The sequence below is a fragment of the Eumetopias jubatus genome, unplaced genomic scaffold (genome assembly GCF_037043125.1).
Source record: "Eumetopias jubatus isolate StellerSeaLion01/CBP00866 unplaced genomic scaffold, mEumJub1_p1.0 scaffold_4, whole genome shotgun sequence".
NCBI lineage: Eukaryota > Metazoa > Chordata > Mammalia > Carnivora > Otariidae > Eumetopias > Eumetopias jubatus.
In genome coordinates this window covers 89,003,981-89,027,887 of record NW_028274810.1, presented here as the reverse complement: position 1 = coordinate 89,027,887, position 23,907 = coordinate 89,003,981, and the positions used below count along the sequence as shown (strand labels likewise).

The 23,907-nt window shown below is 42.9% G+C and overlaps 1 protein-coding gene across 3 annotated transcripts in view; it reads left to right on the top strand.

Moving 5' to 3' along the window:
- The first annotated feature begins 8,374 nt into the window (after positions 1-8,374).
- The window catches only part of RCAN3 (regulator of calcineurin 3), a 31,324-nt gene continuing 15,791 nt past the window's right edge, over positions 8,375-23,907 (top strand). Inside the window, exons 1-2 of one of the 3 annotated variants that reach the window (XM_088022565.1) lie at positions 8,375-8,529; positions 16,771-17,022. In XM_088022565.1, the coding sequence (XP_087878691.1) occupies positions 16,828-17,022 (195 nt within the window). In that variant the 5' untranslated portion in view covers positions 8,375-8,529; positions 16,771-16,827. Of the gene's footprint in view, positions 8,530-16,039; positions 16,184-16,770; positions 17,023-23,907 lie in introns of those variants that run through there. The other 2 variants (XM_088022566.1, XM_028113915.2) reach the window with 2 other exon arrangements.

Sequence of the window (23,907 nt, the reverse complement as noted above, 5' to 3'; positions counted from 1 at the left end):
AAAAAAAAAGATAGATACATTTACCTTCAAACAAAAATTTTAAAATGTCTGTATATCAAGAGGAAGAAGAAGAAGTAGGAGAAGGAGAGGAGAAGAAAGAAAAAATTCAAAAGAAAAAACACAAACTAAGAAAAATGCCAACAGGGGCGCCTGGGTGGCACAGGCAGTTAAGCATCGACTTTCGGTTTCGGCTCAGGTCATGATCTCAGGATCGTCAGATGGGAGTCCTGCGTCAGGCTCTGGGATCAGCTCCGAGTCAGCTTGAGACTCTCCCTCTGCTCCTCCCCCTGACCTCTCTCTCTCTCAAATAAATAAATCTTAAAAAAAAAAAAAAAGCGGGCGCCTGGGTGGCTCAGTCGTTAAGCGTCTGTCTTCAGTTCAGGTCATGATCCCAGAGTCCTGGGATCCAGCCCCGCATCAGGCTCCCTGCTCAGTGGGAAGCCTGCTTCTCCCTCTGCCACTCCCCCTGCTTGTGTTCCCTCTCTCGCTGTGTCTCTCTCTGCCAAATAAATAAATAAAATCTTAAAAAAAAAAAAGGAAAATGTCAACAAGTATGACCATCACAGGGTTACTACCTTCAGTACATAAGATGTTCTTACAATCGATCATACAATGTTGCAACCTCGTAATTACACATGAAAAAACGTTCATCCTCTCCAGGAATCAAGATGTTGTGGGGTTGTTTCTGCTGACCAAACAGGAAAGGCTTTTAAAAGTAAATACAAAACCTAATATTATTAAGGATGTGGTAAAATGTAAAGCGAGGATGTGGAAGTATATGATTTGTACAACTTTCTGAAATGCATTTTGTCAATTTCCAAGAAGGTTTTACAAATGTTCATGCCTCTTTGCCTAGTAACCTCTTCTGGGAATCTGTGCTAAGGAAATCATCATAAATGTAAGAATATATTTATATGTATTTGTTGGTGGCTCAGTTGGTCAAGCGGCTGACTCTTGATTTCAGCTCAGGTCATGATCTCAGGGTCCTGGGATCAAGCTCCCCATCAGCCTCTGTGCTCAGAAGGGAGTCTGCTTATGGTTCTCTCTCTCCTTCTCCCTCTGCCCCTCCCCCCCCACGCATGGACACACACTCATGCTCTCCTTCTCTCAAATAAATAAATAAATCGTTTTTAAAAAGGTACTTGTTGTTAATTATAGAAAATTCTAAAGAAATCTTGATTCCAACAATGAACGATTAGATGAATAATGGAATACACACAATGCAATATTATGTAGCCATCAAAAAAACATACTTCAAAATAGTATTTTAAAACACACTGGAACACTTGCAATATAATGTGAAGTAAAATAAATGGGAGATCCAAATTGAATGATTCCAATTATATACCTAATCTTACTAAAAAGATTGGAAGGAAGGGCACCTGGGTGGCTCAGTTGGTTAAGCGACTGCCTTCGGCTCAGGTCATGATGCTGGAGTCCCGGGATCGAGTCCCGCATCGGGCTCCCTGCTCGGCGGGGAGTCTGTTTCTCCCTCTGACACTCCCCCCCCCCTCATGTGCTCTCTCTCTCTCTCTCTCTCTCATTCTCACTCTCTCAAATAAATAAATAAAATCTTTAAGAAAAAAAGATTGGAAGGAAATATACCAAAATATTGAATAGTGGCTTTCCCTAGACCATGAGGTTGTAAGTGATTTTCTTATTTATCCTTTGTTTTCAAATTATCTATACAGGACAGGACTAATTTTTATAATGGTAAAATTAAAAATATAAAAAATCTACACAATGCATCTCCCAACCAATGTTGAACGTGGTGCTGGTAAGAAGGTCCACTCCTCCAGTGAGCTATTGGATCATGTTGCAACTCTCTTGTTGGGGGCATGACTGATTTTCCAGGAGTGGGAGACAAATGAGGATGTTTGAGGGAAGCAGGTTAATTTAAGGCTCTTCAGTAGAAGGCACCATCTGTGAGACAAATCCCATAGGAGACCTAGAGCGTGAGGCAGATTAGGAATTTAAATATCGAGTAAGCCTGAGAGGTGGGAGGGAGAGGAGAGAGAGAGACCAGTTGAATTGGCAGGGGGGCTTCTATCTTCAGTCTCTTCCTTTCCCTCTACATGTTCTCTCACAATCATTAGCACTCTGTTTCCTCCCTCCCTCCTTCTCTTCCTCTCTTCCAATTTTATTGAACACTTACTATGTATCAGAACCAGATATTGTTATAGGAGCTAAGGATATATCAGTGAACAGACTAGATGGTGGGATGACTTACAGGGTATATCAGTGGGGATTAGGTTTAGCTGCAATAGTAAAGTAAGGTAAAGGCAGTCTAGACGTAGGCAACCCGGGGCTGGCATGGCAGCTCTAGTATCACAAGGGATTCGGGCTCCTTATCTTTTTGATCCACCAAACCAGCATTCGATCTTCAGGGTTACCTCCTGACCCAAAATGGCTGCTGGGGCTCCAGCCATCACATTCACATCGCTGGCTAGAAGAAAGAGAAATGGTAGAAGGGCAAAAAGGTACCTCTTCCCAGCTAATTCAGCTTCTTTTTACTCCTGTCTCTTTGGCCAAAATTAAGTCAGACATGCCTGCAAGGGAGGCAAAATATTGCTGCCTTGAATAAAACTTACTTATAAACTGATTATAAACCAATAGTGTGTACTGAGCATCTGTAATGTGTCTGGCACTTTATAAAATAATCCTGCAAAGCAGGTATCATCGATGCCATTTGACACACGAGAAAAGTAAGGTTCAGTAGGTTTAATGAGCTTGCTCCATGGTCACACAACTAACTAGTTAATGGTGGAGATGACCCCCTAAATCCCAGGCTCTTTCCACTATATTTTGCTACCTTCCCATCAGCGACTAAAAAAGGTAGAAGAAATTTCCTCAGGCTTGTCATTATCCGTAAGGACAGGCCACTTTTTTTCTATTTAAAATTCACTGAGGGGCGCCTGGGTGGCTCAGTCAGTTAAGCATCTGCCCTTGGCTCAGGTCATGATCCCAGGATCCTGGGATCGTGTCCTGCATCGGGCTCCCTGCTCGGCGGGGAGTCTGCTTGTCCCTCTTCCCGATGCTCCCCCTGCTTGTTCTCTCTCTCTCTCTAAAAAATAAATAAAATCTTAAAAAAAAATGCATTGATGCCATGCAGCCAATGAAAAGAGTCGAGGTAGATCTGTATAAAAGCAAGGCCTTGGTCTGTTCTGTTCACTGCTATATTCCCAGTGCCCTGAACAGTGCCTGGCAAATAGCAGATATCCAATAAATACGTGTTGAATGTATAATGTGGAAAGAAATTTCCCATAAGCCCCAAATGTGCTCTCATGCCCTTTCTACTCAATCCCACCCCTCAGAAGTAGTCACTATTCTGACTGTATCACCAGAGATGAGTTTTGCCTTCTCTTGAACTTCATACGAATGGAATCACGTCCACAACTCTTTGGTGTCTGGTTTCTTTTGCTCAATAATTTTTTTTTGAGATGTATTCATGTTGCTATGTGTATCAGTAGTTCATTTCTTTTTATGACTGTGTACTATTTCATCGTTTGAATATACCATAGTTTCTCCATTCTTCTTTTGACAGATATTTGGAATATTTCCAGTTTGAGGATATTATGAATAAAGATATTAAGAGCAGTGTGTGTGTGTATACCTATGCTGACATTTCTCTTGAGTGTATAACTAGGAGTAGAATTTCTGGGTCATAGGGTAGGTGTACGTTTAGATTGAAAAACTGGCAAACAATTTCCAAAAATGGTTGTATCCTCTTTTCCACCAGCAATGCATGAGTGTGAGAAAGAGATCTTTGACTACTTCTATTACTTCCATAATGACTTCTTGAAGTATTGACTTTTAAGTCTAATCAAACAAGAATCACAAAATCTGAAATGAAATCGCCTATCTGGAAATTCTCCTGAAAGGCAGGCGTTGAGCTGCTGAGGATCCATAGCATCATCTGACGGTTTCTGCTTGCATTTTCCAGGACAGCAAAATGCTTATCAACCTTGGCACAGCTTTCAGTGAATTGAGCCACAAGGGGTCATTTTCTCTTTCTTTTTTTTTCTCTGCCTATAACTCAGACCTCAGGAGAAGAAGGGAGTGTTAGAAATGTGAAACTGTGTAAAGTTCATTCATAAGAAGCACTTACTATACAGGTGTGCCCAGCACCTTGCTGGACACAAAATGGGAAAGAGGAAAGATGTGGAAGATGCCATTCTCGTTCTCGAGTTGCTCACAACCTAGTGGATAGATACGAGGTTGCAACCCTCTGCCAACCACGTAAAGACCTGATACTGTTCTGGATTCTGTCCTTTGCTCTCTTTCTGTGCTCTACTCCATTGCTCTTCTCATCTCATCCAAGCCCAGGATTTCAACTACCCATCACACCTCCCTCCCAAATCACCATGCCCAGTCCGACCTCACCATGGGCTCCAGACCTATGTCTTCCAACTGCTTCCATCCTCAACTCCTCTTGAAGGCTCATACTTACATATGATTCATCAGTAAATTTTGTTAACTTTGCCTTTAGTCGGCGGGGGGGGCGCCTGGGCGGCTCAGTCGGTTAAGCGTCTGCCTTCGGCTCAGGTCATGATCCGAGGGTCCTGGGATCGAGCCCCACATCGGGCTCCCTGCTCACTGGAGAGTCTCCTTCTCCCTCTCCCTCTGTCCCTCCCCCCATCTGTGTGCTCGCTCGCTCTCTCTCTCTCTCTCTCTCTCTTAAATAAATAAATAAAATCTTAAAAAAAAATAGAATACAGTCAGGATCAAACTATTTTTCACCACATGCTTCCCTGTGACCCTGGTTGAAGGCACTATCATCCCTGGTCTGCATTCCTGCCATAGCTCTACCAAACCAGTATAGCTCTCTTATTGCCAGTGCTTACTCTGTATTCATTTCCCTTTCTTTTGGTAGTAGACGCTTGAATTACCTTTGGTGAATGTAACCATCAGGGTTCCAGGAAAAGATTAATCAGAGGCGCAAGGAATGGAAGAGGTATGGTACCCTGTGGCTGCCAGTGGAGGGGAGCCATGACCACCTCTAGGCGAAGAGAAGAAAGACTTTGGCAAAACTAGAGGAGAGATCTGTAGGACACTTGACAGAAGCTTCAGTAGATGTATGCAGCCAACCTGCAGGAACCTGAGAGGGAAGGGGCCTGTAGAGTAATACCCTCATTTCATCTTCCTCCAAACCCTCTGATCTCCTACTAACGTCTTCTATTGGAAAAATTCAACTGGAAGCCAGAGGAGATGGGACCCGCTGAAGCCATCTATGCAGGTCGGCCTCCTGAGATACAAATCAGGAAGGAAAAGGGCGGAGAGTGCATCACCTAAAGGGACCAACAGAAAATACCCTCACACAGGAAGCCACCTCTCCTCAATCCTCAGCCTGTGAGATTTGAGAGCTACGGACCTCACTGCACCACAGCTCCAAAGGTGAGAGCATGCGCCCCCAGGTCTGGGCAGTCAGAATATCCCAGGCCCCTTCTCAAGGGGATGGTTTGGTTTATTGATGCACCAGTAACCCAAATCCGAACAAGAGGCAGTGCCAGGACTTTTGTTGACAGCCACGAGGAAAATAAACTCTCTTTCTGTTGGTAAAAACGTGATGTGAAGTTGTAAGCAGCCATTCTGCCATCTCATGGAGAAAGGCAGCCTGAGAGTGAAAAAATCAACACAAAGGAAAACAGGAAGTGGTGAATAAAGACTGAATCCGGGGGTACCTGGTGGGCTCAGTCAGTGGAGCAGGCGACTCTTGATCTTGCGGTTGTGAGTTCGAGCCTCATGTTGGATGTAGAGATGACTTAAAAATAAAATCTAAAAAAAAAAAAAAGACTAAGTTCTGATGTCATAGTTTTAAGCCCCCAGATCTAGTCTGCCTGGAGCCCATATCTTTTCTGTTACATGAAGCAATGAATTCCATTTGCTGCTTAGCCCAGCTGGGTTTACTACATGCAAAAAAAAAAAAAAAACCCTCTTGAATAATACTTAATACCAATCCCCAAAGACCAACCCAAAGGTATACTTATATGTCACTAAATATGCTGTTGTTACTATGAAATGCCCTTGCCCATATTCTCCACCTAGAAAACTCCTACTCAAGTACTGTCTTATCTGCATGTCTTTCCATTTTCCCGGTAGAATTGCTTACTTCTTCCTCCGTTTTGTCAGCACTTTGCAAATGCTCTATTTGTGCATGTATAAAACTGTCTCACAGTTACTTGTTTGCTCATCTGTCTCCTCTATCTGTGAGCTCCTGATAGGGTAGATCTGTGTGGACATTACCCTTAACAGCCCAGGGCCCAGCCTAATACCTTAAGGAGAACTCTGGGTTAAACAAGGCAACACGGTCTTTTTACATAAGGGCCTCTCAGAACCATTTCTGTGTTGACAAGCATCATGGATCCTCAAGCAGTGCTACAGAATGCAGCAGTTCCCAGACTCATTTGACCTAAAAACTCAATTTTTTGCCCAGGTTGCTGGGTTAGAGTCACCTAGAGAAGAAAAAATTCTTGCAGTTTCTTTGGGTGTCTTTGATGAAAGAAGTGGCTCTCAATAAATATTCGTGAAATGGATAAAAGGGAAGATCTTGGTTAGGTCAAGGCCCGGAGCAGGGTTGGAAACAGCAGAAACAACAGAAGCAATGAGCAGTAAGCAGGAAGGGTGATCTCTCTGATGGCAGAGGGTCAGTCGTTAGGGTGATTGGGACCATAATCCAACCCCGTCTCCTTAGAGTAAATCTAACAGCCATTATTTGTATTCCAGACACTTTAATCCTTCTTCCCGCCCCGTGCTCAGGGTGCTGAGTGCCTGACAACACTGCCTCCTGGATTTTGACCTTCAATTTGCTTTACCTTGCCTCTGAGGGGGCTAGGGGTGGGTGATCAGAACTAATTTTCTTCCAATTGCACACCCTTAAGACAAATTCCTTTCCTGTTTTCTGCCTCTGTTTCCCTCTCCGGGAGCTAAGGGAAGAGCCACAGGCTAACTTCCAAGCTTGGCTCAGTTGCCTTGTAAAAAGAAAACATAATAATAATAGCCAAAGAGCCCCAGGCCTACCATTGTAACTTTGGATAATTCATTGACTAGCTTAGATGCTTGCTCTGTTTGTAAAAGGAACATAATTACGTCCCACTGTCTCCCGGGGCTTCTGAGAGCAGCAAACAAGACTGTGCGTGAGAAGTATTTTGTAAATGGAAAATAAAGCACTAAAAATGTAAATATTATTAACATTGTACATAATGTTAATATGTACGGGGTAGGGGGCGCCTGGGTGGCTCAGATGGTTAAGCGTCTGCCTTCGGCTCAGATCATGATCCCAGAGTCCTGGGATCGAGTCCCGCATCGGGCTCCCTGCTCCTTGGGAGCCTGCTGCTCCCTCTGCCTCTCTCTCGCTCTCTCTCTCTGTGTCTCTCATGAATAAATAAAATCTTTAAAAAAAAAATATGTATGGGGTAGGAAGAAGAGCGAGGGGAAAGAGGCGGGTGGGGGAGTAGTGGGGGAGGGGGAGGGGGAGTAGTGGGGGAGGGGGAGTAGTGGGGGAGGGGGAGTAGTGGGGGAGGGGGAGTAGTGGGGGAGGGGGAGTAGTGGGGGAGGGGGAGTAGTGGGGGAGGGGGAGGGGGAGTAGCGGGGGAGGGGGAGTAGCGGGGGAGGGGGAGGGGGAGGGGGAGTAGTGGGGGAGGGGGAGGGGGAGTAGTGGGGGAGGGGGAGGAGGCTGCGGCAGCGGCGGCGGAATCCCAACGCGGTGAAGAGACGAGGCTGCGGAGCTGCACATCCGATCTACCTAGACCTCAGCTACCTTCTAGCTGCTGCCTCTCCTCGGGCAATTCAGCACGTCTATAAAAGCTGGCTAATAATGTCCGGTTCGCCGGTCACTGTGAGGTTAAACGGGGTAAAGCTCGCCAAGCCCGCGGCGCACTGTACATAGTAACGGGCGCTCAGTAAATGTCCCTAATACTCCCACTAACTACTCTTGTGGCCGACACATGGAGCTAACCCGAGAAGGAGATAAACTATTTCTGGCTATGGTGGGAGACGAGAAGGGGGCCAAAGATCCTGTCGTCCGGTACCTAAAGCCCCGCTCCAGCGCAGCAGCCCCACCGCCCCACGGCCCGGGAACCAACAAACCCAGCCGTGCACTCCAAGGCCGCGCGCGCGGCGCGCCCGACCCCGCCCCCCCGCCCCCAAGGCCAAACGCGAGGGGCGGGGCCGCTTCCTGCTGGCGTCCGGGCCCGGCGCGCCCCCGCATGCCGCCGACCTCGGGCGCCTGCGCCGCGCGCACTCCGCCGGGCGAGGGGGAGGGGGCGGGGACACGCGCGCGCGACGCCGGCAGCCCGGCTGGGCCCTGACGCCGCTCCCGCCCCCGGCGAGGCTGCGGCTCCCGCGAGCGTCGAGGGCGTGGCGGCGAGGCTGGGGGCGGCCGGAGCCGCGCGGACTGTGTCCCGGCCGCCGCCCGCCGCGTCTCCCCGGGCCGCGCTCCTTGCGGCGCCCCGGCTCCCGCGTAGCCCGTCGGGCCGCCCCGGCCTCGCCCCTGCCCGCCTTCCCTCCTTCCTGCAGCGGCGAAGCGCGCAGGTGAGTCCCCTTCGCAGCGTGCGGCCGGCGCGCGGCTTCTCCCAGCCGGGTCTGCAACCAGCACTGGGGAGCGTGGGGGGGCGCGGGGTGCGGAAAGTTAAAGAAAGAGAGATAGAAACAGTCCGCAGATACCCGAGAGAGGTGAGTGTTCTAGTGCCCGAGACCCTAGAGATGCTGCGCGTCCAGGGTCCCGTCCCTCGCGCGCCCTGCGTCTTCTCCGGCAGCTCTGGGGTGGTGCCTCGGAAAACAAAACCAAGGAAATTGTTCTCTCCTGTCCACCACCAGTTTTCTCGGAACAGTTTGACTCTTTGAATAGCTGACAGGCCCAGCTTTCCTGAAGGCAGGAAAGGTGCAGTCGGGAAAACAGGGACGGCCAGGAGTTCGAAGCCCCTCTCCACCCCGTTGCCCCTTGGTAATGCACGATTGGCCATCGCTTTACTCGCTAACTTCGTGAAACTTGTCTGTCTGCTTCCATCTGCTGTCTGGACCGGTAGAGTGATAGTGGTCTGTTTTCAGATTGCTTCACTCCAGCTTCGATGCAAAATCTGATCATCGCCCTCAGGGATTAGGAGTCTAGTGTAGGGAGCAGGTCAGACCCCTGTTTCAGTGACAAACCAGGATTCGTTAAAGTGTTGTTTTAGTGTAGTGTTCAAAGCCAGAAATATTCTCTCCCCTGTATTGAAAATTACCTAGCACACCACGTTTATTTGCACTTTTCATAGAATTCTCTGCATTTCATGGAAGTCTCTGATGTACTCTTTGGTGAGAGAAACAACTGACGTATTTGTAGCTATGATTCAAAATAATTGGAGACTATTTCATTAGCTCTGGTTCAGTTTATTTAATTATAAAAAATACAACATTGAGACTCAGGGTATAGATTTTTGTGCCTCACACAAATTTGCAGTTTTTTGACAGGGACATTTTGTTGGTATTGAGGAATTTTTGATGGAGGAAGAAAGGCTTGAGGACTGTGCCCCTTCTTCAGTCATACCGTCAGCTTTACATTTAACTGCCAAGGGCAAACCTTTTCTTTCCTGGCGTGGGAAGAGATTTCATTGCTATTAGGGAAAACAGGATTTTTCCCCATTATTGAAGTGTAACATTTGTAAAGCTTTGAAACATGTGGGATGTCAGGGGTTACAAATGAAAACACATTTTGTATGGTGCCAGAGGATTTGTTGGTTGAAAGACTTAAGCAAAACATCATGATAAATAGTGTGATTTGGAAATCCATTAGGCATGAAGCCTGTGAAATAAGGGAAGCTCTAAAGTTTCAATACCATTTGTTATTTAGACCCCCCAAAAATCCCCAGAAGGTGGGGGTCAGACAGTGGATCTCCCCTCTCCCTCTAGTATGTAGAGATTCTAGTGAGGGAAAATGCATTATGTACAGCAAAACAAATAGCATCAGTCTTTTATATCTCTACCGTAATAGGTCTTTAAAACCTATTATTTTCATATGTTCCCACAGTTGATTTTGTTGTTGTTGTTGTTTGTTTCTGTTCTCTCTTTCACACTAAGAAATACCACTATTCCTGGTGGAGCACTGAAGCTCAATAATTATAATAGGACCAATTCTAAATTATCTGTGAAAAGAGGGCATAGGTCATTGAAACATAAAAAATACAAAAATCTAATTTTCACCTACTTTAGTTTTGCATCAATTTTTTTTTTTTTTTTGCCACAACTACTAAAAAGCAGTAAAAGTCTACCTATAAGTAGTAAATAAGGAGGGAATAGAAGTCGGAGACTTACATGATAGCCATTCAGGGCCCCCATATTGACAATTCTGAGGGTTTCTTTGAAAAAAGAAATTTAGTCTAAATTCTAATTTAGAAGGTTTTAAAAGGAATTTAGTAGTTCAACAACATCTGTGAGTATTGTCCTTATTTTATATATGAGAAAACAAATAAAAAGCCAAATGACTTACTGCAAGGTTATTCAGCAGGGCACATGTAGAGCTGGAAAGGGAGTACCTGTTTACTTCCAGTATTGTTCAGTAGCATTTTGAATACATCAAAAAATAATAAAGTGCATCTAGCTAAGGCATTTTAAAAGTTCACCAAGTTGAGAAGCGTACTATTTTGAAAAATTTTTTTTTTTTAAAGATTTTATTTATTTGAGAGAGAGAGAATGAGAGATAGAGAGCACGAGAGGGAAGAGGGTCAGAGGGAGGAGCAGACTCCCTGCCGAGCAGGGAGCCCGATGTGGGACTTGATCCCGGGACTCCGGGATCATGACCTGAGCCGAAGGCAGTCGCTTAACCAACTGAGCCACCCAGGCGCCCTGAAAAATTATTTTTATTTATTTTTTTTTTCTAAAGATTTTATTTATTTATTTGAGAGAGAGAATGAGAGATAGAAAGCACGAGAAGGAAGAGGGTCAGAGGGAGAAGCAGACCCCCTGCTGAGCAGGGAGCCCGATGCGGGACTCGATCCCGGGACTCCAGGATCATGACCTGAGCCGAAGGCAGTCGCTTAACCAACTGAGCCACCCAGGCGCCCTGAAAAATTATTTTTAAAAAAATCCTGGAGGAGGAGGAATTTACCTTTTCTTGATCAAAACTTAAAATGCAAAGTCAAATGCACATGCCTTACATTTTGCCTTGATGGATTACTTTTTTTTTTTTTTTTAAGATTTTATTTATTTATTTGAGAGAGAGAGAGAATGAGATAGAGAGCATGAGAGGCAAGAGGTTCAGAGGGAGAAGCAGACTCCCTGCTCAGCAGGGAGCCCGATGTGGGACTCGATCCCGGGACTCCAGGATCATGACCTGAGCCGAAGGCAGTCGCTTAACCAACTGAGCCACCCAGGCGCCCCTTGATGGATTACTTTTGTCACAATGCTCGTAGTAGAGCGGATGGTCATGCTACTTGGAGTTTTCCACTCATTTGATATTTCCATGAAGAAACAATTTGCCAGAAGCCAGCCACAGCTACATTTGCCCTGAGATGATGCTAAACCATGATTAGCACAGACCTTTGCTTACAGAAGCTGGAGGATATTGGGTCAGCCCTTTCTGTTAAACCAGTCAGGATTTCCCTGGGTTAGTAAACTTCAGGACAGCTTGGTCTTGTAATAGTTGGAGTGGAACAGAGTTAGCAACAACTTCAGGACCAACAGTATAGAAACAATGTACTTTTGCAACTTTTTTTTTGTCTTAATAAAACCAAGCTACTTGTTAAACATCAGCAGAGTCACTTTATAAGATGATTTCTTTGCAGATGTGCTAAGATTGTCATTTCCACTGGTTGATTTTGATCATCTCTCTCTCTTTGTTCAAATCTAACTGCATTTATGATATCAGAAAATCATGAACTGGTTGATGATGTTGACTTAAGCTATATCCAAAAAAATGTCCTGGCTTGCCTTCAGCAAGAGAACCATCATCTGAAAGATAATATCTCTAATATTGTGTGCACTGAATTACAACATAAAATTCCATGAAGCCAATAAAAAAGGAACTATGGCCTTTTTTTTTTTTTTCCAGCTAGCTGTCTGTTTTTAAATCTTTAAATGTGTTCTTCCTGGAGCCAAATTACTACTGCCAGTGATGGCTCTGAGCTGGTTTCATTGTCCCATCTGCCACTGAACAGTTTTCTTGAAATGATACAAAGTATTCATTGTATTTCTTGTAGCCTTTTTGTTGCTTGGAATTGGATTATTTGGTTATGTATTTTTTTCATTTTATTGTTTTAGTATCTTTTCCACTGATGGTTCTGATATTATTGGCATCCTTTCAACCCAACAATGCCTTGATGTAGACTGTGCCTATGTAAAAATAATGGTTGAGCACTAATGATATGCAAAGCATTGTTCTGTGCACTTAGCATTTCATCTTTCTGGCATCCTTATTGGTTAAGGGTTATTATTTTATAATTCTATTTTACAATTGAGGAAATGGGAAGGGAAGCAAAATAATTTGCCTAATACAGAGTACTGGGGGAGCTTGAATCTAGAGTTTAAATCTAGAAAATTGATTGTGGAGCCTGAATCTTCCTGAGATATACTTAGAGACTGTTCAGACTTGTTTGCGGTTACTGTGATATTTCATCAATCCATCCTTTTATTTTTTTAATTATTACTTTTTTTTTTTTTTTTTAGAGAGGGAGAGAAAGAGAGAGTGAGGGAGGGGCAAAGAGAAAGGGAGAGAGAGAGTCTTAAGCAGGCTCCACACCTAACACAGAGCTGATGCAGGACTCGATCTCATGACCCTGAGATCATGCCCCCAGCCGAATCTAGAGTAGAGTCAGGTGCTTAACCAACTGAGCCACCCAGGCACCCCAAAATCCAATCTTTTAAAGTGGATCAAATATACAGTAACGTGTATGTGAAGAAAATGTAGCAATACTGTAAAGATTATTGAAATATCTTGGGACAGAAGGCACATTATTTAACAATAATCTAAAAAATTTGAAGAGAAAATAACCATAAGGACATTATTGGGATAACTGACAAAATTTGAATATAGATGCTGATTTAGGTAACAGTATTATATCAGTGTTAAATTTCCTGGTTTTGATCATTGTACTGTAGATTGTGTAAGAAAATGATCTTGTTCTTACACAGTGAAACACTTGGGAGTAAAGACAACCATTTGTCTTACTTTCAGTGGTTCAGGGGGAAAAGTATATATTTAGAAATAGAATGATTTTAAAAATGGGCAAAAATGTAATTAATTGGTAACTCTGGGTAAAGAGTATACAGGAATTCCTTGTACTGTTCTTACTTTTCTGTTTGAAATTTTGTGAAAAGAAAGTTACCCCAAAGTGAAGGTAGAAAACAGGAAATGAAGGTATAACATTCTAAGAATCTTTTTTTTTTTTTAAGTCAAGTGAGGGATTGTTTCCTGTGCTCTGATTTTTTTTTTTCTTTTTAGAGGTTGGAGGAAGGATCTTGAAACAAAAAATCTTATCAAAAATAGTTTGATTTTCTCATATTTCCAAATCTACCCATTCAGAACTCCCCAACTTTTCAGCCTCCAAAATACCAGGCACAGTATTTTCCTCACCTCTTTAATGGATTGGAGTGGGGCAAGATTAAAAACATTAGTGCCTCTAAGAGATAAGATATAAAGACAGTCTACTTTTAGTGATATTGAAAGTTGAATTGGGTTGGTTGTATCATTTCCCTGCCTAAAAGCCATCATCGGCATGCTGACATTGACTGGTTTTTATATCAGGACTCTGTAACTCTACTTTCAAGGGAGCTTGGCCCATGCCACTCTTTCTAACTTTGTCTCATGCCACTCCACCAAATACAGTACCCTCTGGCCACATCAGATCTTTGTGCACACTGATCCGTCCTGCCTTTGTCAATGAACTGTTGACTTTGCCCGGAATGCACCCCATCATCTTTCTCCTGAAATTCTGTTCATCTTAAGTCTCTCCATAACATCCATGGGGAAACTGTCTCTAATCTCAACGCAGAATTAAATTTTCCTTTGTCTGCATATCAGTAGGGTAAGCACAGTGCTATCTATCTGCTTTCATTCAGCAGTTCTTATTAATTTAGCATATACTGTGAGCCAGAAACTGTGCCAGGGCCTGGGGATTCAAATGCACTCCTGGTCTGGTAGCTGGGAGTGACTCGTACACAAATAGTCATGGATAAGTATGTAACAGAGAAATGAACAAAGTGCTCTGAGAGCTATGAACTCTAAGTGACAACTTAGTCTTGAAGAAAAGATTACAGTGAAGACCCCAGTGAGATGCCATTACCCCTCCCCACCCAGGCCCCTTTCCCGATTGGAGACTTCCAGCACAATAATCTCATTAGTGGCGTAAAGTTTAAAATAATGATGGTACCTGTGGGCTACCCAGGTAGATATGTGTAACAGCTAAAAATACAAGTCTGGAAGTCAGGAGAGAGAGGTTGAGTCTGGATATATGAATCCTACAGATCAGTGATTTTCGGTGTGTGGCGGCAGGAAAGAGGTAGAGGCAGATCAGAATTTCTTGGCCTCATGTACTTTTTCCAAGCTCTCCCCTCCCCTTCATTGCCCAAAATTCTGCTCCTGCTCTGGTGACATCCTTCCCAGCTTACAATTCGTTGTGGAAAATGAGAGGCAGTATGGTGTGTGTGAAGCATAGGGTAGGCAGGAAACACAGTGGAGAAGCCCTGGTGGTTAAGTGGTTAAATGCTCGAGTGTGGGTGAAACCGCCCGAGCAAAATGAGATGAGGAGGAAGGAAGGGGATGAAACCTCAGAGAGACGAAGTTGTAGAGGGTAGGTGGAGAAAGAGACAGGTGGTAAGGAGGGAGAGCAGGAAGGACGGAGACCCGATGGCAGAGGTTGCAGGCTGAATGATGGGTGGGCGGCAGTGCCTGGTGCTGCAGACGCAGGCCTGTGAGGCCGGTTTCAGCCCAACGGCAGTGGCACAAGCCCAGTGGCACCGAATTTTCTGGTGACTGCAGTTGAGGAACAGAACACAGCAGAACAGGTTACTTTTTCCAGGGAATTGGTAGGAAAGGTGAAGGAGAGGCAGGCGGAGAGATAGATGTAGGGGAAGGTAGAATCCACAAGGAAAGGTGTTCTTTTTTTTTAAGATTGAGTGGGTGGGGGTGGGGATCTTGAATAGGTGTGTGGTTACCAAGGAAAAGGAACAGAAGGAGGAGGAGAAATTGAAAGTACAGGAGCTAATTCATGGAACGAGATCCTGTAGGAGTGGTTAGCATTGTGGAGGAGAAGAAATTCTGCTTTGGTGGGGGCTCCTTGAGGTTAAGAACTATTTCTTACTCATTTAATATCCCTAATAATACCTGGCATGCAGTGGGCATTCAGAAAACGTTTACTAAAATGAGTAAGGATTTTACTTTTGGGGATTAATCTTTCCTGATGGGTGTAGTTGAATAATGAAAGGGGAAAAAAAAAACTTCTGCTGTTTGTAGCCTATCATTAATGTCTGTTGTGTACTCTGTATGAGCAATATATTTACAGCATTGTGTTCTTTGAAATAACATGGAAAATCACAAATGAAGTAGTATAGCTAGTAAAAATCATGATCACTTAATTTTTCTGTGCCTGATTTGTATTTCTTAAATTCCATTTCAGCATCTTGAAAGGTGTTATGCTCAAGGCACTGTGCTTAGAATTCATCAGAGGAGACAGACATGCATATAAAGTCCATATAAGACAGACTGTGTGCCATTATTTAACAGAGGGACACTATCCGCTCCATGCCTCGATTGATTTTTATTTTTTTTTATTTTTTTTTTTGAAGATTTTATTTATTTATTTGAGAGAGAGAGAATGAGAGATAGAGAGCACGAGAGGGAAGAGGGTCAGAGGGAGAAGCAGACTCCCTGCCGAACAGGGAGCCCGATGTGGGACTCGATCCCGGGACTCCAGGATCATGACCTGGGCCGAAGGCAGTCACTTAACCAACTGAGCCACCCAGGCGCCCTCGATTGATTTTTAAATGCTCAGAAAAAGGACATCTCTTTGATTGTTGTCTGTGTCAGATTTTGACTTAAAAAAAATTTTTTTTTTTAATTTATTTATTTGGTAGGGAGCGGGGAGAGGAAAAGAGAGAATCTTAAGCAGGCTTCTCACCCAGCACAGAGCCTGACACGGGGTTCGATCTCACCACCCTGAGATCCTGACCTGAGCTGAAACCAAGAGTCAGACCCTTAACCGACTGAACCACCCAGGTGCCCTAAATATTTCTAATATTAACAAAGACCTACTTTATATAGAACTTCTGGTTCTGTGGAACTTAATTCTTTGGGAGTATATTCAAAAAGAACAGATTGGTTAAGAAAGGTGAAGTCGTGTCATTGCAGACAGATTTCACGGTACAGATGGTGAATGGATCGTGTGGGTTTTAAAATGCTGCCAGTTTCAGTGTTGTAGACCAAAAACCCAAAACAAATATGTGAAGGCAGTTCTGGTTCACATTTTCCTTCCTACTGCTTGTAAACTAGTGTACAGATTCATGCTAGCTCATTTTGTATTGCCCCCCCCTTTTTTTCCCAATTTCCCTAGAAAATTTTTTGCCTTTTTTTGTCATACATCATTGCCAGTGAAATATATCACATAAAATATGCTAAGCAAATCAAATTAGAATATATAGATGTTATTTATGAGGACTGTAATGAATTGATTTAAACTCTGGTTAATCTTTCCTGAATAAAATTGCTTCTGTTGATGAACTGCTGTCTTTGAGAATTGACTGAAACAGTATTTGGCCTTCAAAGTCTTATGTTTATGCTTTCTTTCTTTCTTTTTTTAACACCAGATGCCTGGTAGACACCTTAGGACTTTAAAAACGGAAAAGACCTGCTTTTAGGGGATAATGCTGAGGGACACTATGAAATCTTGGAATGATAGCCAGTCAGATCTCTGTAGCAGTGACCAAGAAGAGGAAGAAGAGATGGTTTTTGGTGAAAATGAAGATGATTTGGAAGAGATGATGGATTTCAGTGATCTGCCTACCTCACTTTTTGCTTGCAGTGTCCATGAAGCTGTGTTTGAGGTGCAAGAGCAGAAGGTAGGCTCATATCCTGCCTTCCCCTGCATTTGGTAGCGGGTTCAATGTTTGTGGCTACGGGGGAACAGTGGATTGCTGCTGCCCATTTGCAAAGTTCGTTCCTGGCCCATGACGAGTACAAAAAGCGCGCGTCAAGCTTTAAACAATGCTGCAGCATTTTAATTGTATTTTATGAGAGTACTGGTCTGCAACACATAGCAAGTATTTCACAACCAGTCCTTTCCCACAAATATTTTGAGAAGCACCAGTTTATAGTGAACTCTGAACCAGGTCTTATGAAGTCCTGATTCATTCATTCATTCAGGTCTTATTAAGTCCTGATTTATTCAATCATTCATTCATTCATTCATTTTTGGAGCCTGTGATTAAGGAAAAGCTAGTGATTTTTATCCTGGCTTCCTGTTACTTGGGAGTAAATTCACATAAGCCAGAAGTATTTTAAGCTTTTTTCTGAGGCTAATGACATAATTAGGACTATTTATCAATTCACTGTAACAGAATTGTTAACATTTCTTGTATTACTTTCTACAGTTTGGGGGAAAATGATTGAGTTTATTTTTTAAGGTCTACTCTCCTTTAGTTCATTCATTATTTACCTGGAAAGAGAGATTTTGTGTGTGGCTTCTTTTTTTTTTCCATCATGACCTCACAAAAGCCTATAGGTCTTAGTTGTACCAAAGTAAAATATTCTTGTCATTGGTAGAAATTTTGCATGTGCAGAGACTTTTTCTCAACATACCAAACCTAATTTTCTGTCTGTGCACCCAAAGTGTTTTCCTTCCAGTGGCTTTCTTGGAGAAAACTTGGTGTGGTTTGACTCACTACATACTGAGTGCCTCGAGTGTGTAAGACACTGTGTCACTTGCTTCCAGGGATAGAGTAGGAATGAAACAGCTTCTACCTCAGGCCAGTTACAGTCCTGCCGTGGAGATGATAAGTAATTGGGAATAAGATGGAATACTAGGGCCTTTAGAGGCACTTGAAAGTACACTGAGGTGTCCGAGGACAGGAGGACAGCCAGCTGGAGTGAAAGATCTTACGGGGAGACGGCATTGGAGAAGAGCGGTGAGCCGGGTGGGAGGTTAGCAGGGAAAGGAAGGGGAATTCTGGCCAGAGGGAACAGAACGAGCCAACGAGCTGACTCCCGAGAGTGTGGTCACTTCAGGGAGGAGCTCTTGGTGGCTGGTGCACAGGTGAGGCGGAGCCAAAGTGAAGTTAAATCCAGCTGGAAAGGTGAGTGTGGGACATCCTGCAAAGCTTAAGGAGCTGCCTTTCTTCCGGAAATAGTCTTCTGAGCAAAGGGGTGACGATCAGAAGCACGTATTAGGAAGGTCCGCGGACAACGTGTGAAGAGCAGAGCGAGGGGGAAAGATGACCGCCGCCAGTTCTGTACCTTTCAGGTTTGTTTTCATTGGCAAGTGTTGTTTTCTTTCTCAAGGTCAGCCATGATGCCGACCTTTTGAAATCGTCCTTCCTAGTTTTCTCAAAATTTTTAAGAGCTCTACATTTTCGTATAATAATTACATTAACCTTGCCGTTTATTTGTGATCCATGAAAAACCACACGTACTACTAATTTATCTTAAAATTATATTCCTAAGGATTCTTTCTCAAAAAACCTCACAATGGTATCTGTTCCAACTTCTTCTTTTTTTTTTTCCCCTAGAAAACTAGGAAGTTTTCTTTAACTTGCCAAAGTGGTACGTTCTTGGTTTTCATTTTAAAAACCATTTGGGATTATATCTAACCTAAATTAAATTGGAAATCATATCAGCAGAAATTCCACTAGCAATTCAGTCAGTGGACTTCATGTTATACATAATTCTTAGTTGTGGTAAATTTTATATAAAAGCCTTAATGGTAATATCTGAAACTGCAGAATATTTATTTTATAACTGGAAGTTTGTACCTTTTGGCCACCTTCACCCATTTTGCCACCCCATTCCCCCTGCCCCTGGCAACCACCAGTCTGTTCTCTGTATCTATGAGTTCATTTTGTTTGTTCTGTTTTTTAAATCCCCCATTGAAAGGAGATCATATGGTAATTGCCTTTTTCTGTCTGACTTATTTCACTTAACATAATGCCCTCAAGGTCCATCCATGTTGTCCTAAATGGCAAGATTTGATTTTTTTTTAAATGGCTGAATAGCATTCCATTGTGTGTGCCTGTGTGTATATATGTATGTGTATACATGCACACACGCAACACACACTACATTTTCTTACCCGCTCATCCATCGATGGACACTTAGGCTATTTCAATGTCTTTGCTATTGTAAGTAATGCTGCAGTGAACATGGGGGTGCAGGTATCTTTTCAAGTCGGTGTTTTTGTTTTCTTGGGATAAATACCCAGAAGTGGAATTGCTGGATCATATGGTAGTTCTGTTTTTAATTTTTTGAGGAGCCTCCATACCATTTGGCACTGTGATTACCCCAATTTTATTCCCACCAGTAGTGCACAAGGGTTCCCTTTTCTCTACATCCTCGCCTACACTTATCCCCTGTCTTTTCGACAATAGCCCCTCTAATAGGTGTGAGGGTGATATCTTCACTGTGGTTTGATCTGCATTTCCCTGATGATTAATGATGTTGAGCATCTTTTGGTATGCCTGTTGGCCATTTGTATGTCTTCTTTGGAAAAATGTCTATTCGGGGGGGCGCCTGGGTGGCTCAGCCGGTTAAGCATCTGCCTTCGGCTCAGGTCATGATCCCGGGGTCCTGGGATCCAGTCCTGCGTCCAGCTCCCTGCTCCGCGGAGAGCCTGCTTCTCCCTCTTCCTCTGCCTGCCACTCTGCCTATTTGTGTACTCTCTCTCTGTGTCAAATAAATAAAACCTTCAAAAAAAAAAAAAGAAAGAAAAATGTCTATTCAGATCTCCTGACCATTTTTCAAATCAGATTGTGTGGGTTTTTTCTATTTAGTTTATGAGTTCTTTATATATTTTGGGTGTTAGCTCCTTACCAGAAGTATGACTTGCAACTACTTTCTCCTATTCAGTAGGTTGCCTTTTTATTTTGTTGGTTTCTTCTGCTGTGCAGAAGTGTTTTAGTTTGATGTAGTCACGCTTATTTTTGCTTTTGTTCCTTTTGGTTTTGGTGTCAGATTAAAAAAATCATTGCCAGGACCTGTGACAAAGAGCTTATCACCTATTTTTTCTTCTAGGATTTTTTATAGTTTCAGGTCTTACATCAAGTCTTTAATCTGTTTTGAGTGAATTTTTGTGTATGGTGTAAGATAATGGTTGAGTTTCATTCTTTGTGTGTAGCTGTCCAGTTATCCCAGCACCATTTATTGAAGACACTGTCCTTTTCCCATTGTATACTCTTGGCTCCTTTGTTGGAAATGAATTGACCATGTATGTGTGGGTTTAATCCCCGCTCTCTATTCTGTCTCATTGATCTGTGTGTCTGATTTTATGCCAATACCATAGTGTTTTAATTATTGTAGCTTTGTAATATGGTTTAAAATCGGGGAGTGTGATCTTCCAGCTTTGTTCTTCCTCAAGATGGCTCTGGTTATTCAGGGATTTTTGTAGTTCTGTACAAATTTTAGGATTCTTTGTTCTATTTCTTTGAAAAATGCCATTAGAATTTTAATAGCAATTACATTGAATTTATAGATTGCTTTGGGTAGTATGGATATTTTAACAATAATGATTCTTCCAGTCCATGAGCATGAATATCTTTCCATTTATTTATAAATTCTTCAATTTCTTTCATTTGTGTCTTGTAGTTTTCAATATACAAATCTTTTACCTGTTTGGTTAAATTTATTCCTACGTATTTTATGCTTTTTGATGCAAATGTAGATGGGATTGTTTTCTTAATTTTCATTTCTGGCAGTTTGTTATAAATATAAGAAATACAACAGGTTTTTGTGTATTGATTTTGTATCCTGCAACTTTACTGAATTTATTCGTTGGTTTTCTTTTTTTTTATTAGTTTTAACGGGATTTCTTGGAAGTCTTTAGGGTTTTCTATGACATGTATATCCTGTCATCTGCAAATAATGACAGTTTTACTTCTTTTCCAATTTGGATGTCTTTTATTTCTTTTTCTAGGCTAATTGCTCTGGCTAGGACTTCCAATACTATGTTGAATAAAAGTAGTGAGTGTGGTCATTTTTGTCTTGTTCCTGATCTTAGAGGAAAGGCTTTCACCTTTTCATCATTGAGTGTGATGTTAGCTGTGGGCTTGTCATATAGCCTTTATTATGTTAAGGTACGTGCCCTTAATACAGAGCTACAGTAACCAAAACAGTGTGGTACTTATATGTCAATTATATTTCAATAAAAATTTTTAAAAACCATGTGGTTCTGGCATAAAGACAAATATATTGACCAATGCGATAGAATATAGAGCCCAGAATGAGCCCCGGCACATGTGGTCAAAATGGTTTTCAACCAAAGGTGCTGGTAAAACTGGATATCCAGAAGCAAAAGAATGAAGTTGGACCCTTATCTTGTATCTGATAAGAAAACAGAGGGAAAGCTTCTTGACATTGGATTTGGCAATGATTTCTTGGATGTGACACCCAAAGCACAGGCAACAATAGAAAAAGTAAGTTGGATTTTATCAGAATTTAAAATGTGTACATCAGAGGACACCGTCAATGAAAGGGCAGCCTACAGAATGGCAGGAAATATTTTCAAGTCATATTATCTGATATGGATTAATATCAGATAAAGGATTAATATCCGAAATCTATAAAGAAATCCTAAAACTCCACAACAAAAACCAAACAACTCAGTTGAAAAATGGGCAAAAGACTTGAATAGGCATTTCCCCAAAGATATACAAATAGCCGGTAAGCACATGAAAAGATGTTCACCATCACTAATTATTAGGGAAATTCAAATCAAAATCACAATGAGATGCCACCTCACACCCATTAGGATGGCTACTAGCATAGAAACAGAGAAAGTGTTGACAAAGATGTGGAGAAATTGAAAACCTCTGTGCATTGTTGGTGAGAATGTTAAATGGTACAGCTGCTGTGGAAAACAGTGTAGCAGTTCCTCAAAAAATTAAGCATAGAATTACCATACGATCCAGCAATCTGCTTTTGGATAGATACACCAAGAATTGAAAGCAGGGACTCGAGCAGGTATTTGCGCACAAGTGTTCACAGCGGCATCCTTCACAATAGCCAAAAAGTAGAAACAACCCAAAGGTCCATCAATGCCTAGATGAATAAATAAAATGTGGTATATACATACAATGGAATGTTATACACCCTCAGAAGTGAATGAAATTCTGATACGTGCTATAATATGCATGACCCTTGAAAGACATACTGAGTGAAATAAGAGCCACAAGAGGACAAATATTGTATGATTCCACTTGTATGAGATAGGGCAGTCTGGCTCATAGAGACAGAAAGTAGAATGGTGGTTGCCCGGACCAGAGGGAGTGGGGGATGGGCAGTTACAGTTTAGTGGGTCCGTAGGTTCAATTGGGGATGATGACAAAGTTCTGAAGATGGATAGTGGTGTTTCACAGCAGTGTGAGTATACTTAATGCCACTGAATTGTACACTTAAAAACGGTTAAAATGGCAAATTCTGTGTTTTGTATATTTTACAATTGTACATACATTACAATTGTAATAAAAATATGTAAAAAAAAAGTTAAAACATTTTTCTTGAGTTTTAACATTCTTTTTTTTTTTTAAGATTTTATTTATTAGAGAGAGAGAGAATGAGAGAGAGAGCACGAGAGGGGGGAGGGTCAGAGGGAGAAGCAGACTCCCCGCCGAGCAGAGAGCCCGATGTGGGGCTCGATCCCGGGACTCCAGGATCATGACCTGAGCCGAAGGCAGTCGCTTAACCAACTGAGCCACCCAGGTGCCCCGAATTTAACATTCTTTTAATATGCTTTTATATATACATATGTATATTATGTGCATATACACACCCGCGCGCATGTGTGTGATCTGTATGAGACACCTCTCTTGCCCCACTTCACATCTTCGTGGCCCCCCTTTTCACTCCAGCTGTTGCTAGAGCAGCCCCCCTGTGCGCAGGTGGAACCTCGCAACCTCTGCTACACCCTGGATAGCATTTCGTCCCGGCGTTTCTCTGCTGCTTGCGTGAGGTGCCTCAGCCATCCTAATGCCTGTGCAGAAAGGGAAATGGGAGGGAGTTCACATTCCCACAGGCCAACCCTTGGCCAGTGGGGGACTAAAGCCCGTGAATGAACCCCCCCTTCTCCTGCCACGGAAGCCAGCTCTGAGGGTCTTCTCACCGCCTTCTCCGGGCTCCCAGCCAGATCACACCCTGGCTGTCCACCGAGGTGACCGGCTCGATAACAGAACCTGGACAGGAGGTGGACTGGCTTTCCGTCCTTCCCTGTTTCACGGTTACCACTCTGTCCCATGCAGTCACTTCCCCAAACAAGCTCCCTGTGTGCGACCTTTCCTTGGCCTCCGCTCACCCAAGGCGTCCAGGTGAGACACAGGTGAATAACTTCCAAGTTTCGTTATTTCTCTTGTGTGAAGGCACCATCCCAAGCTCTTAAACAAAGGGCAATTTTTAGGTCATTTGAAAAGGATAAAGACTAACATAAAGAAAACCCATGTACCCACCCAATTTAGCTAATAAAATTTTACTAATATAATTGAACCCCTTGTGTCTCCTCCCACAGATAACCATTATCCACCATTATCCTGAACTCAGTGCTTATGATTTCCCATTCAATTTCAACTTTTTTATTAAGTCTAACCGTATGAAATTGCTGTATTTATAAAGGTCAGATAGTCAAATATTGGTATTTCTTCTGGTTCAACTTAACTGTGTGTGTGTGTGTGTGTGTGTGTGTGTGTGTGTGTGTGTATACATGCTATGGTTGACCCTTGAACAACGCTAGGGTTAAGAGCACTGACCCT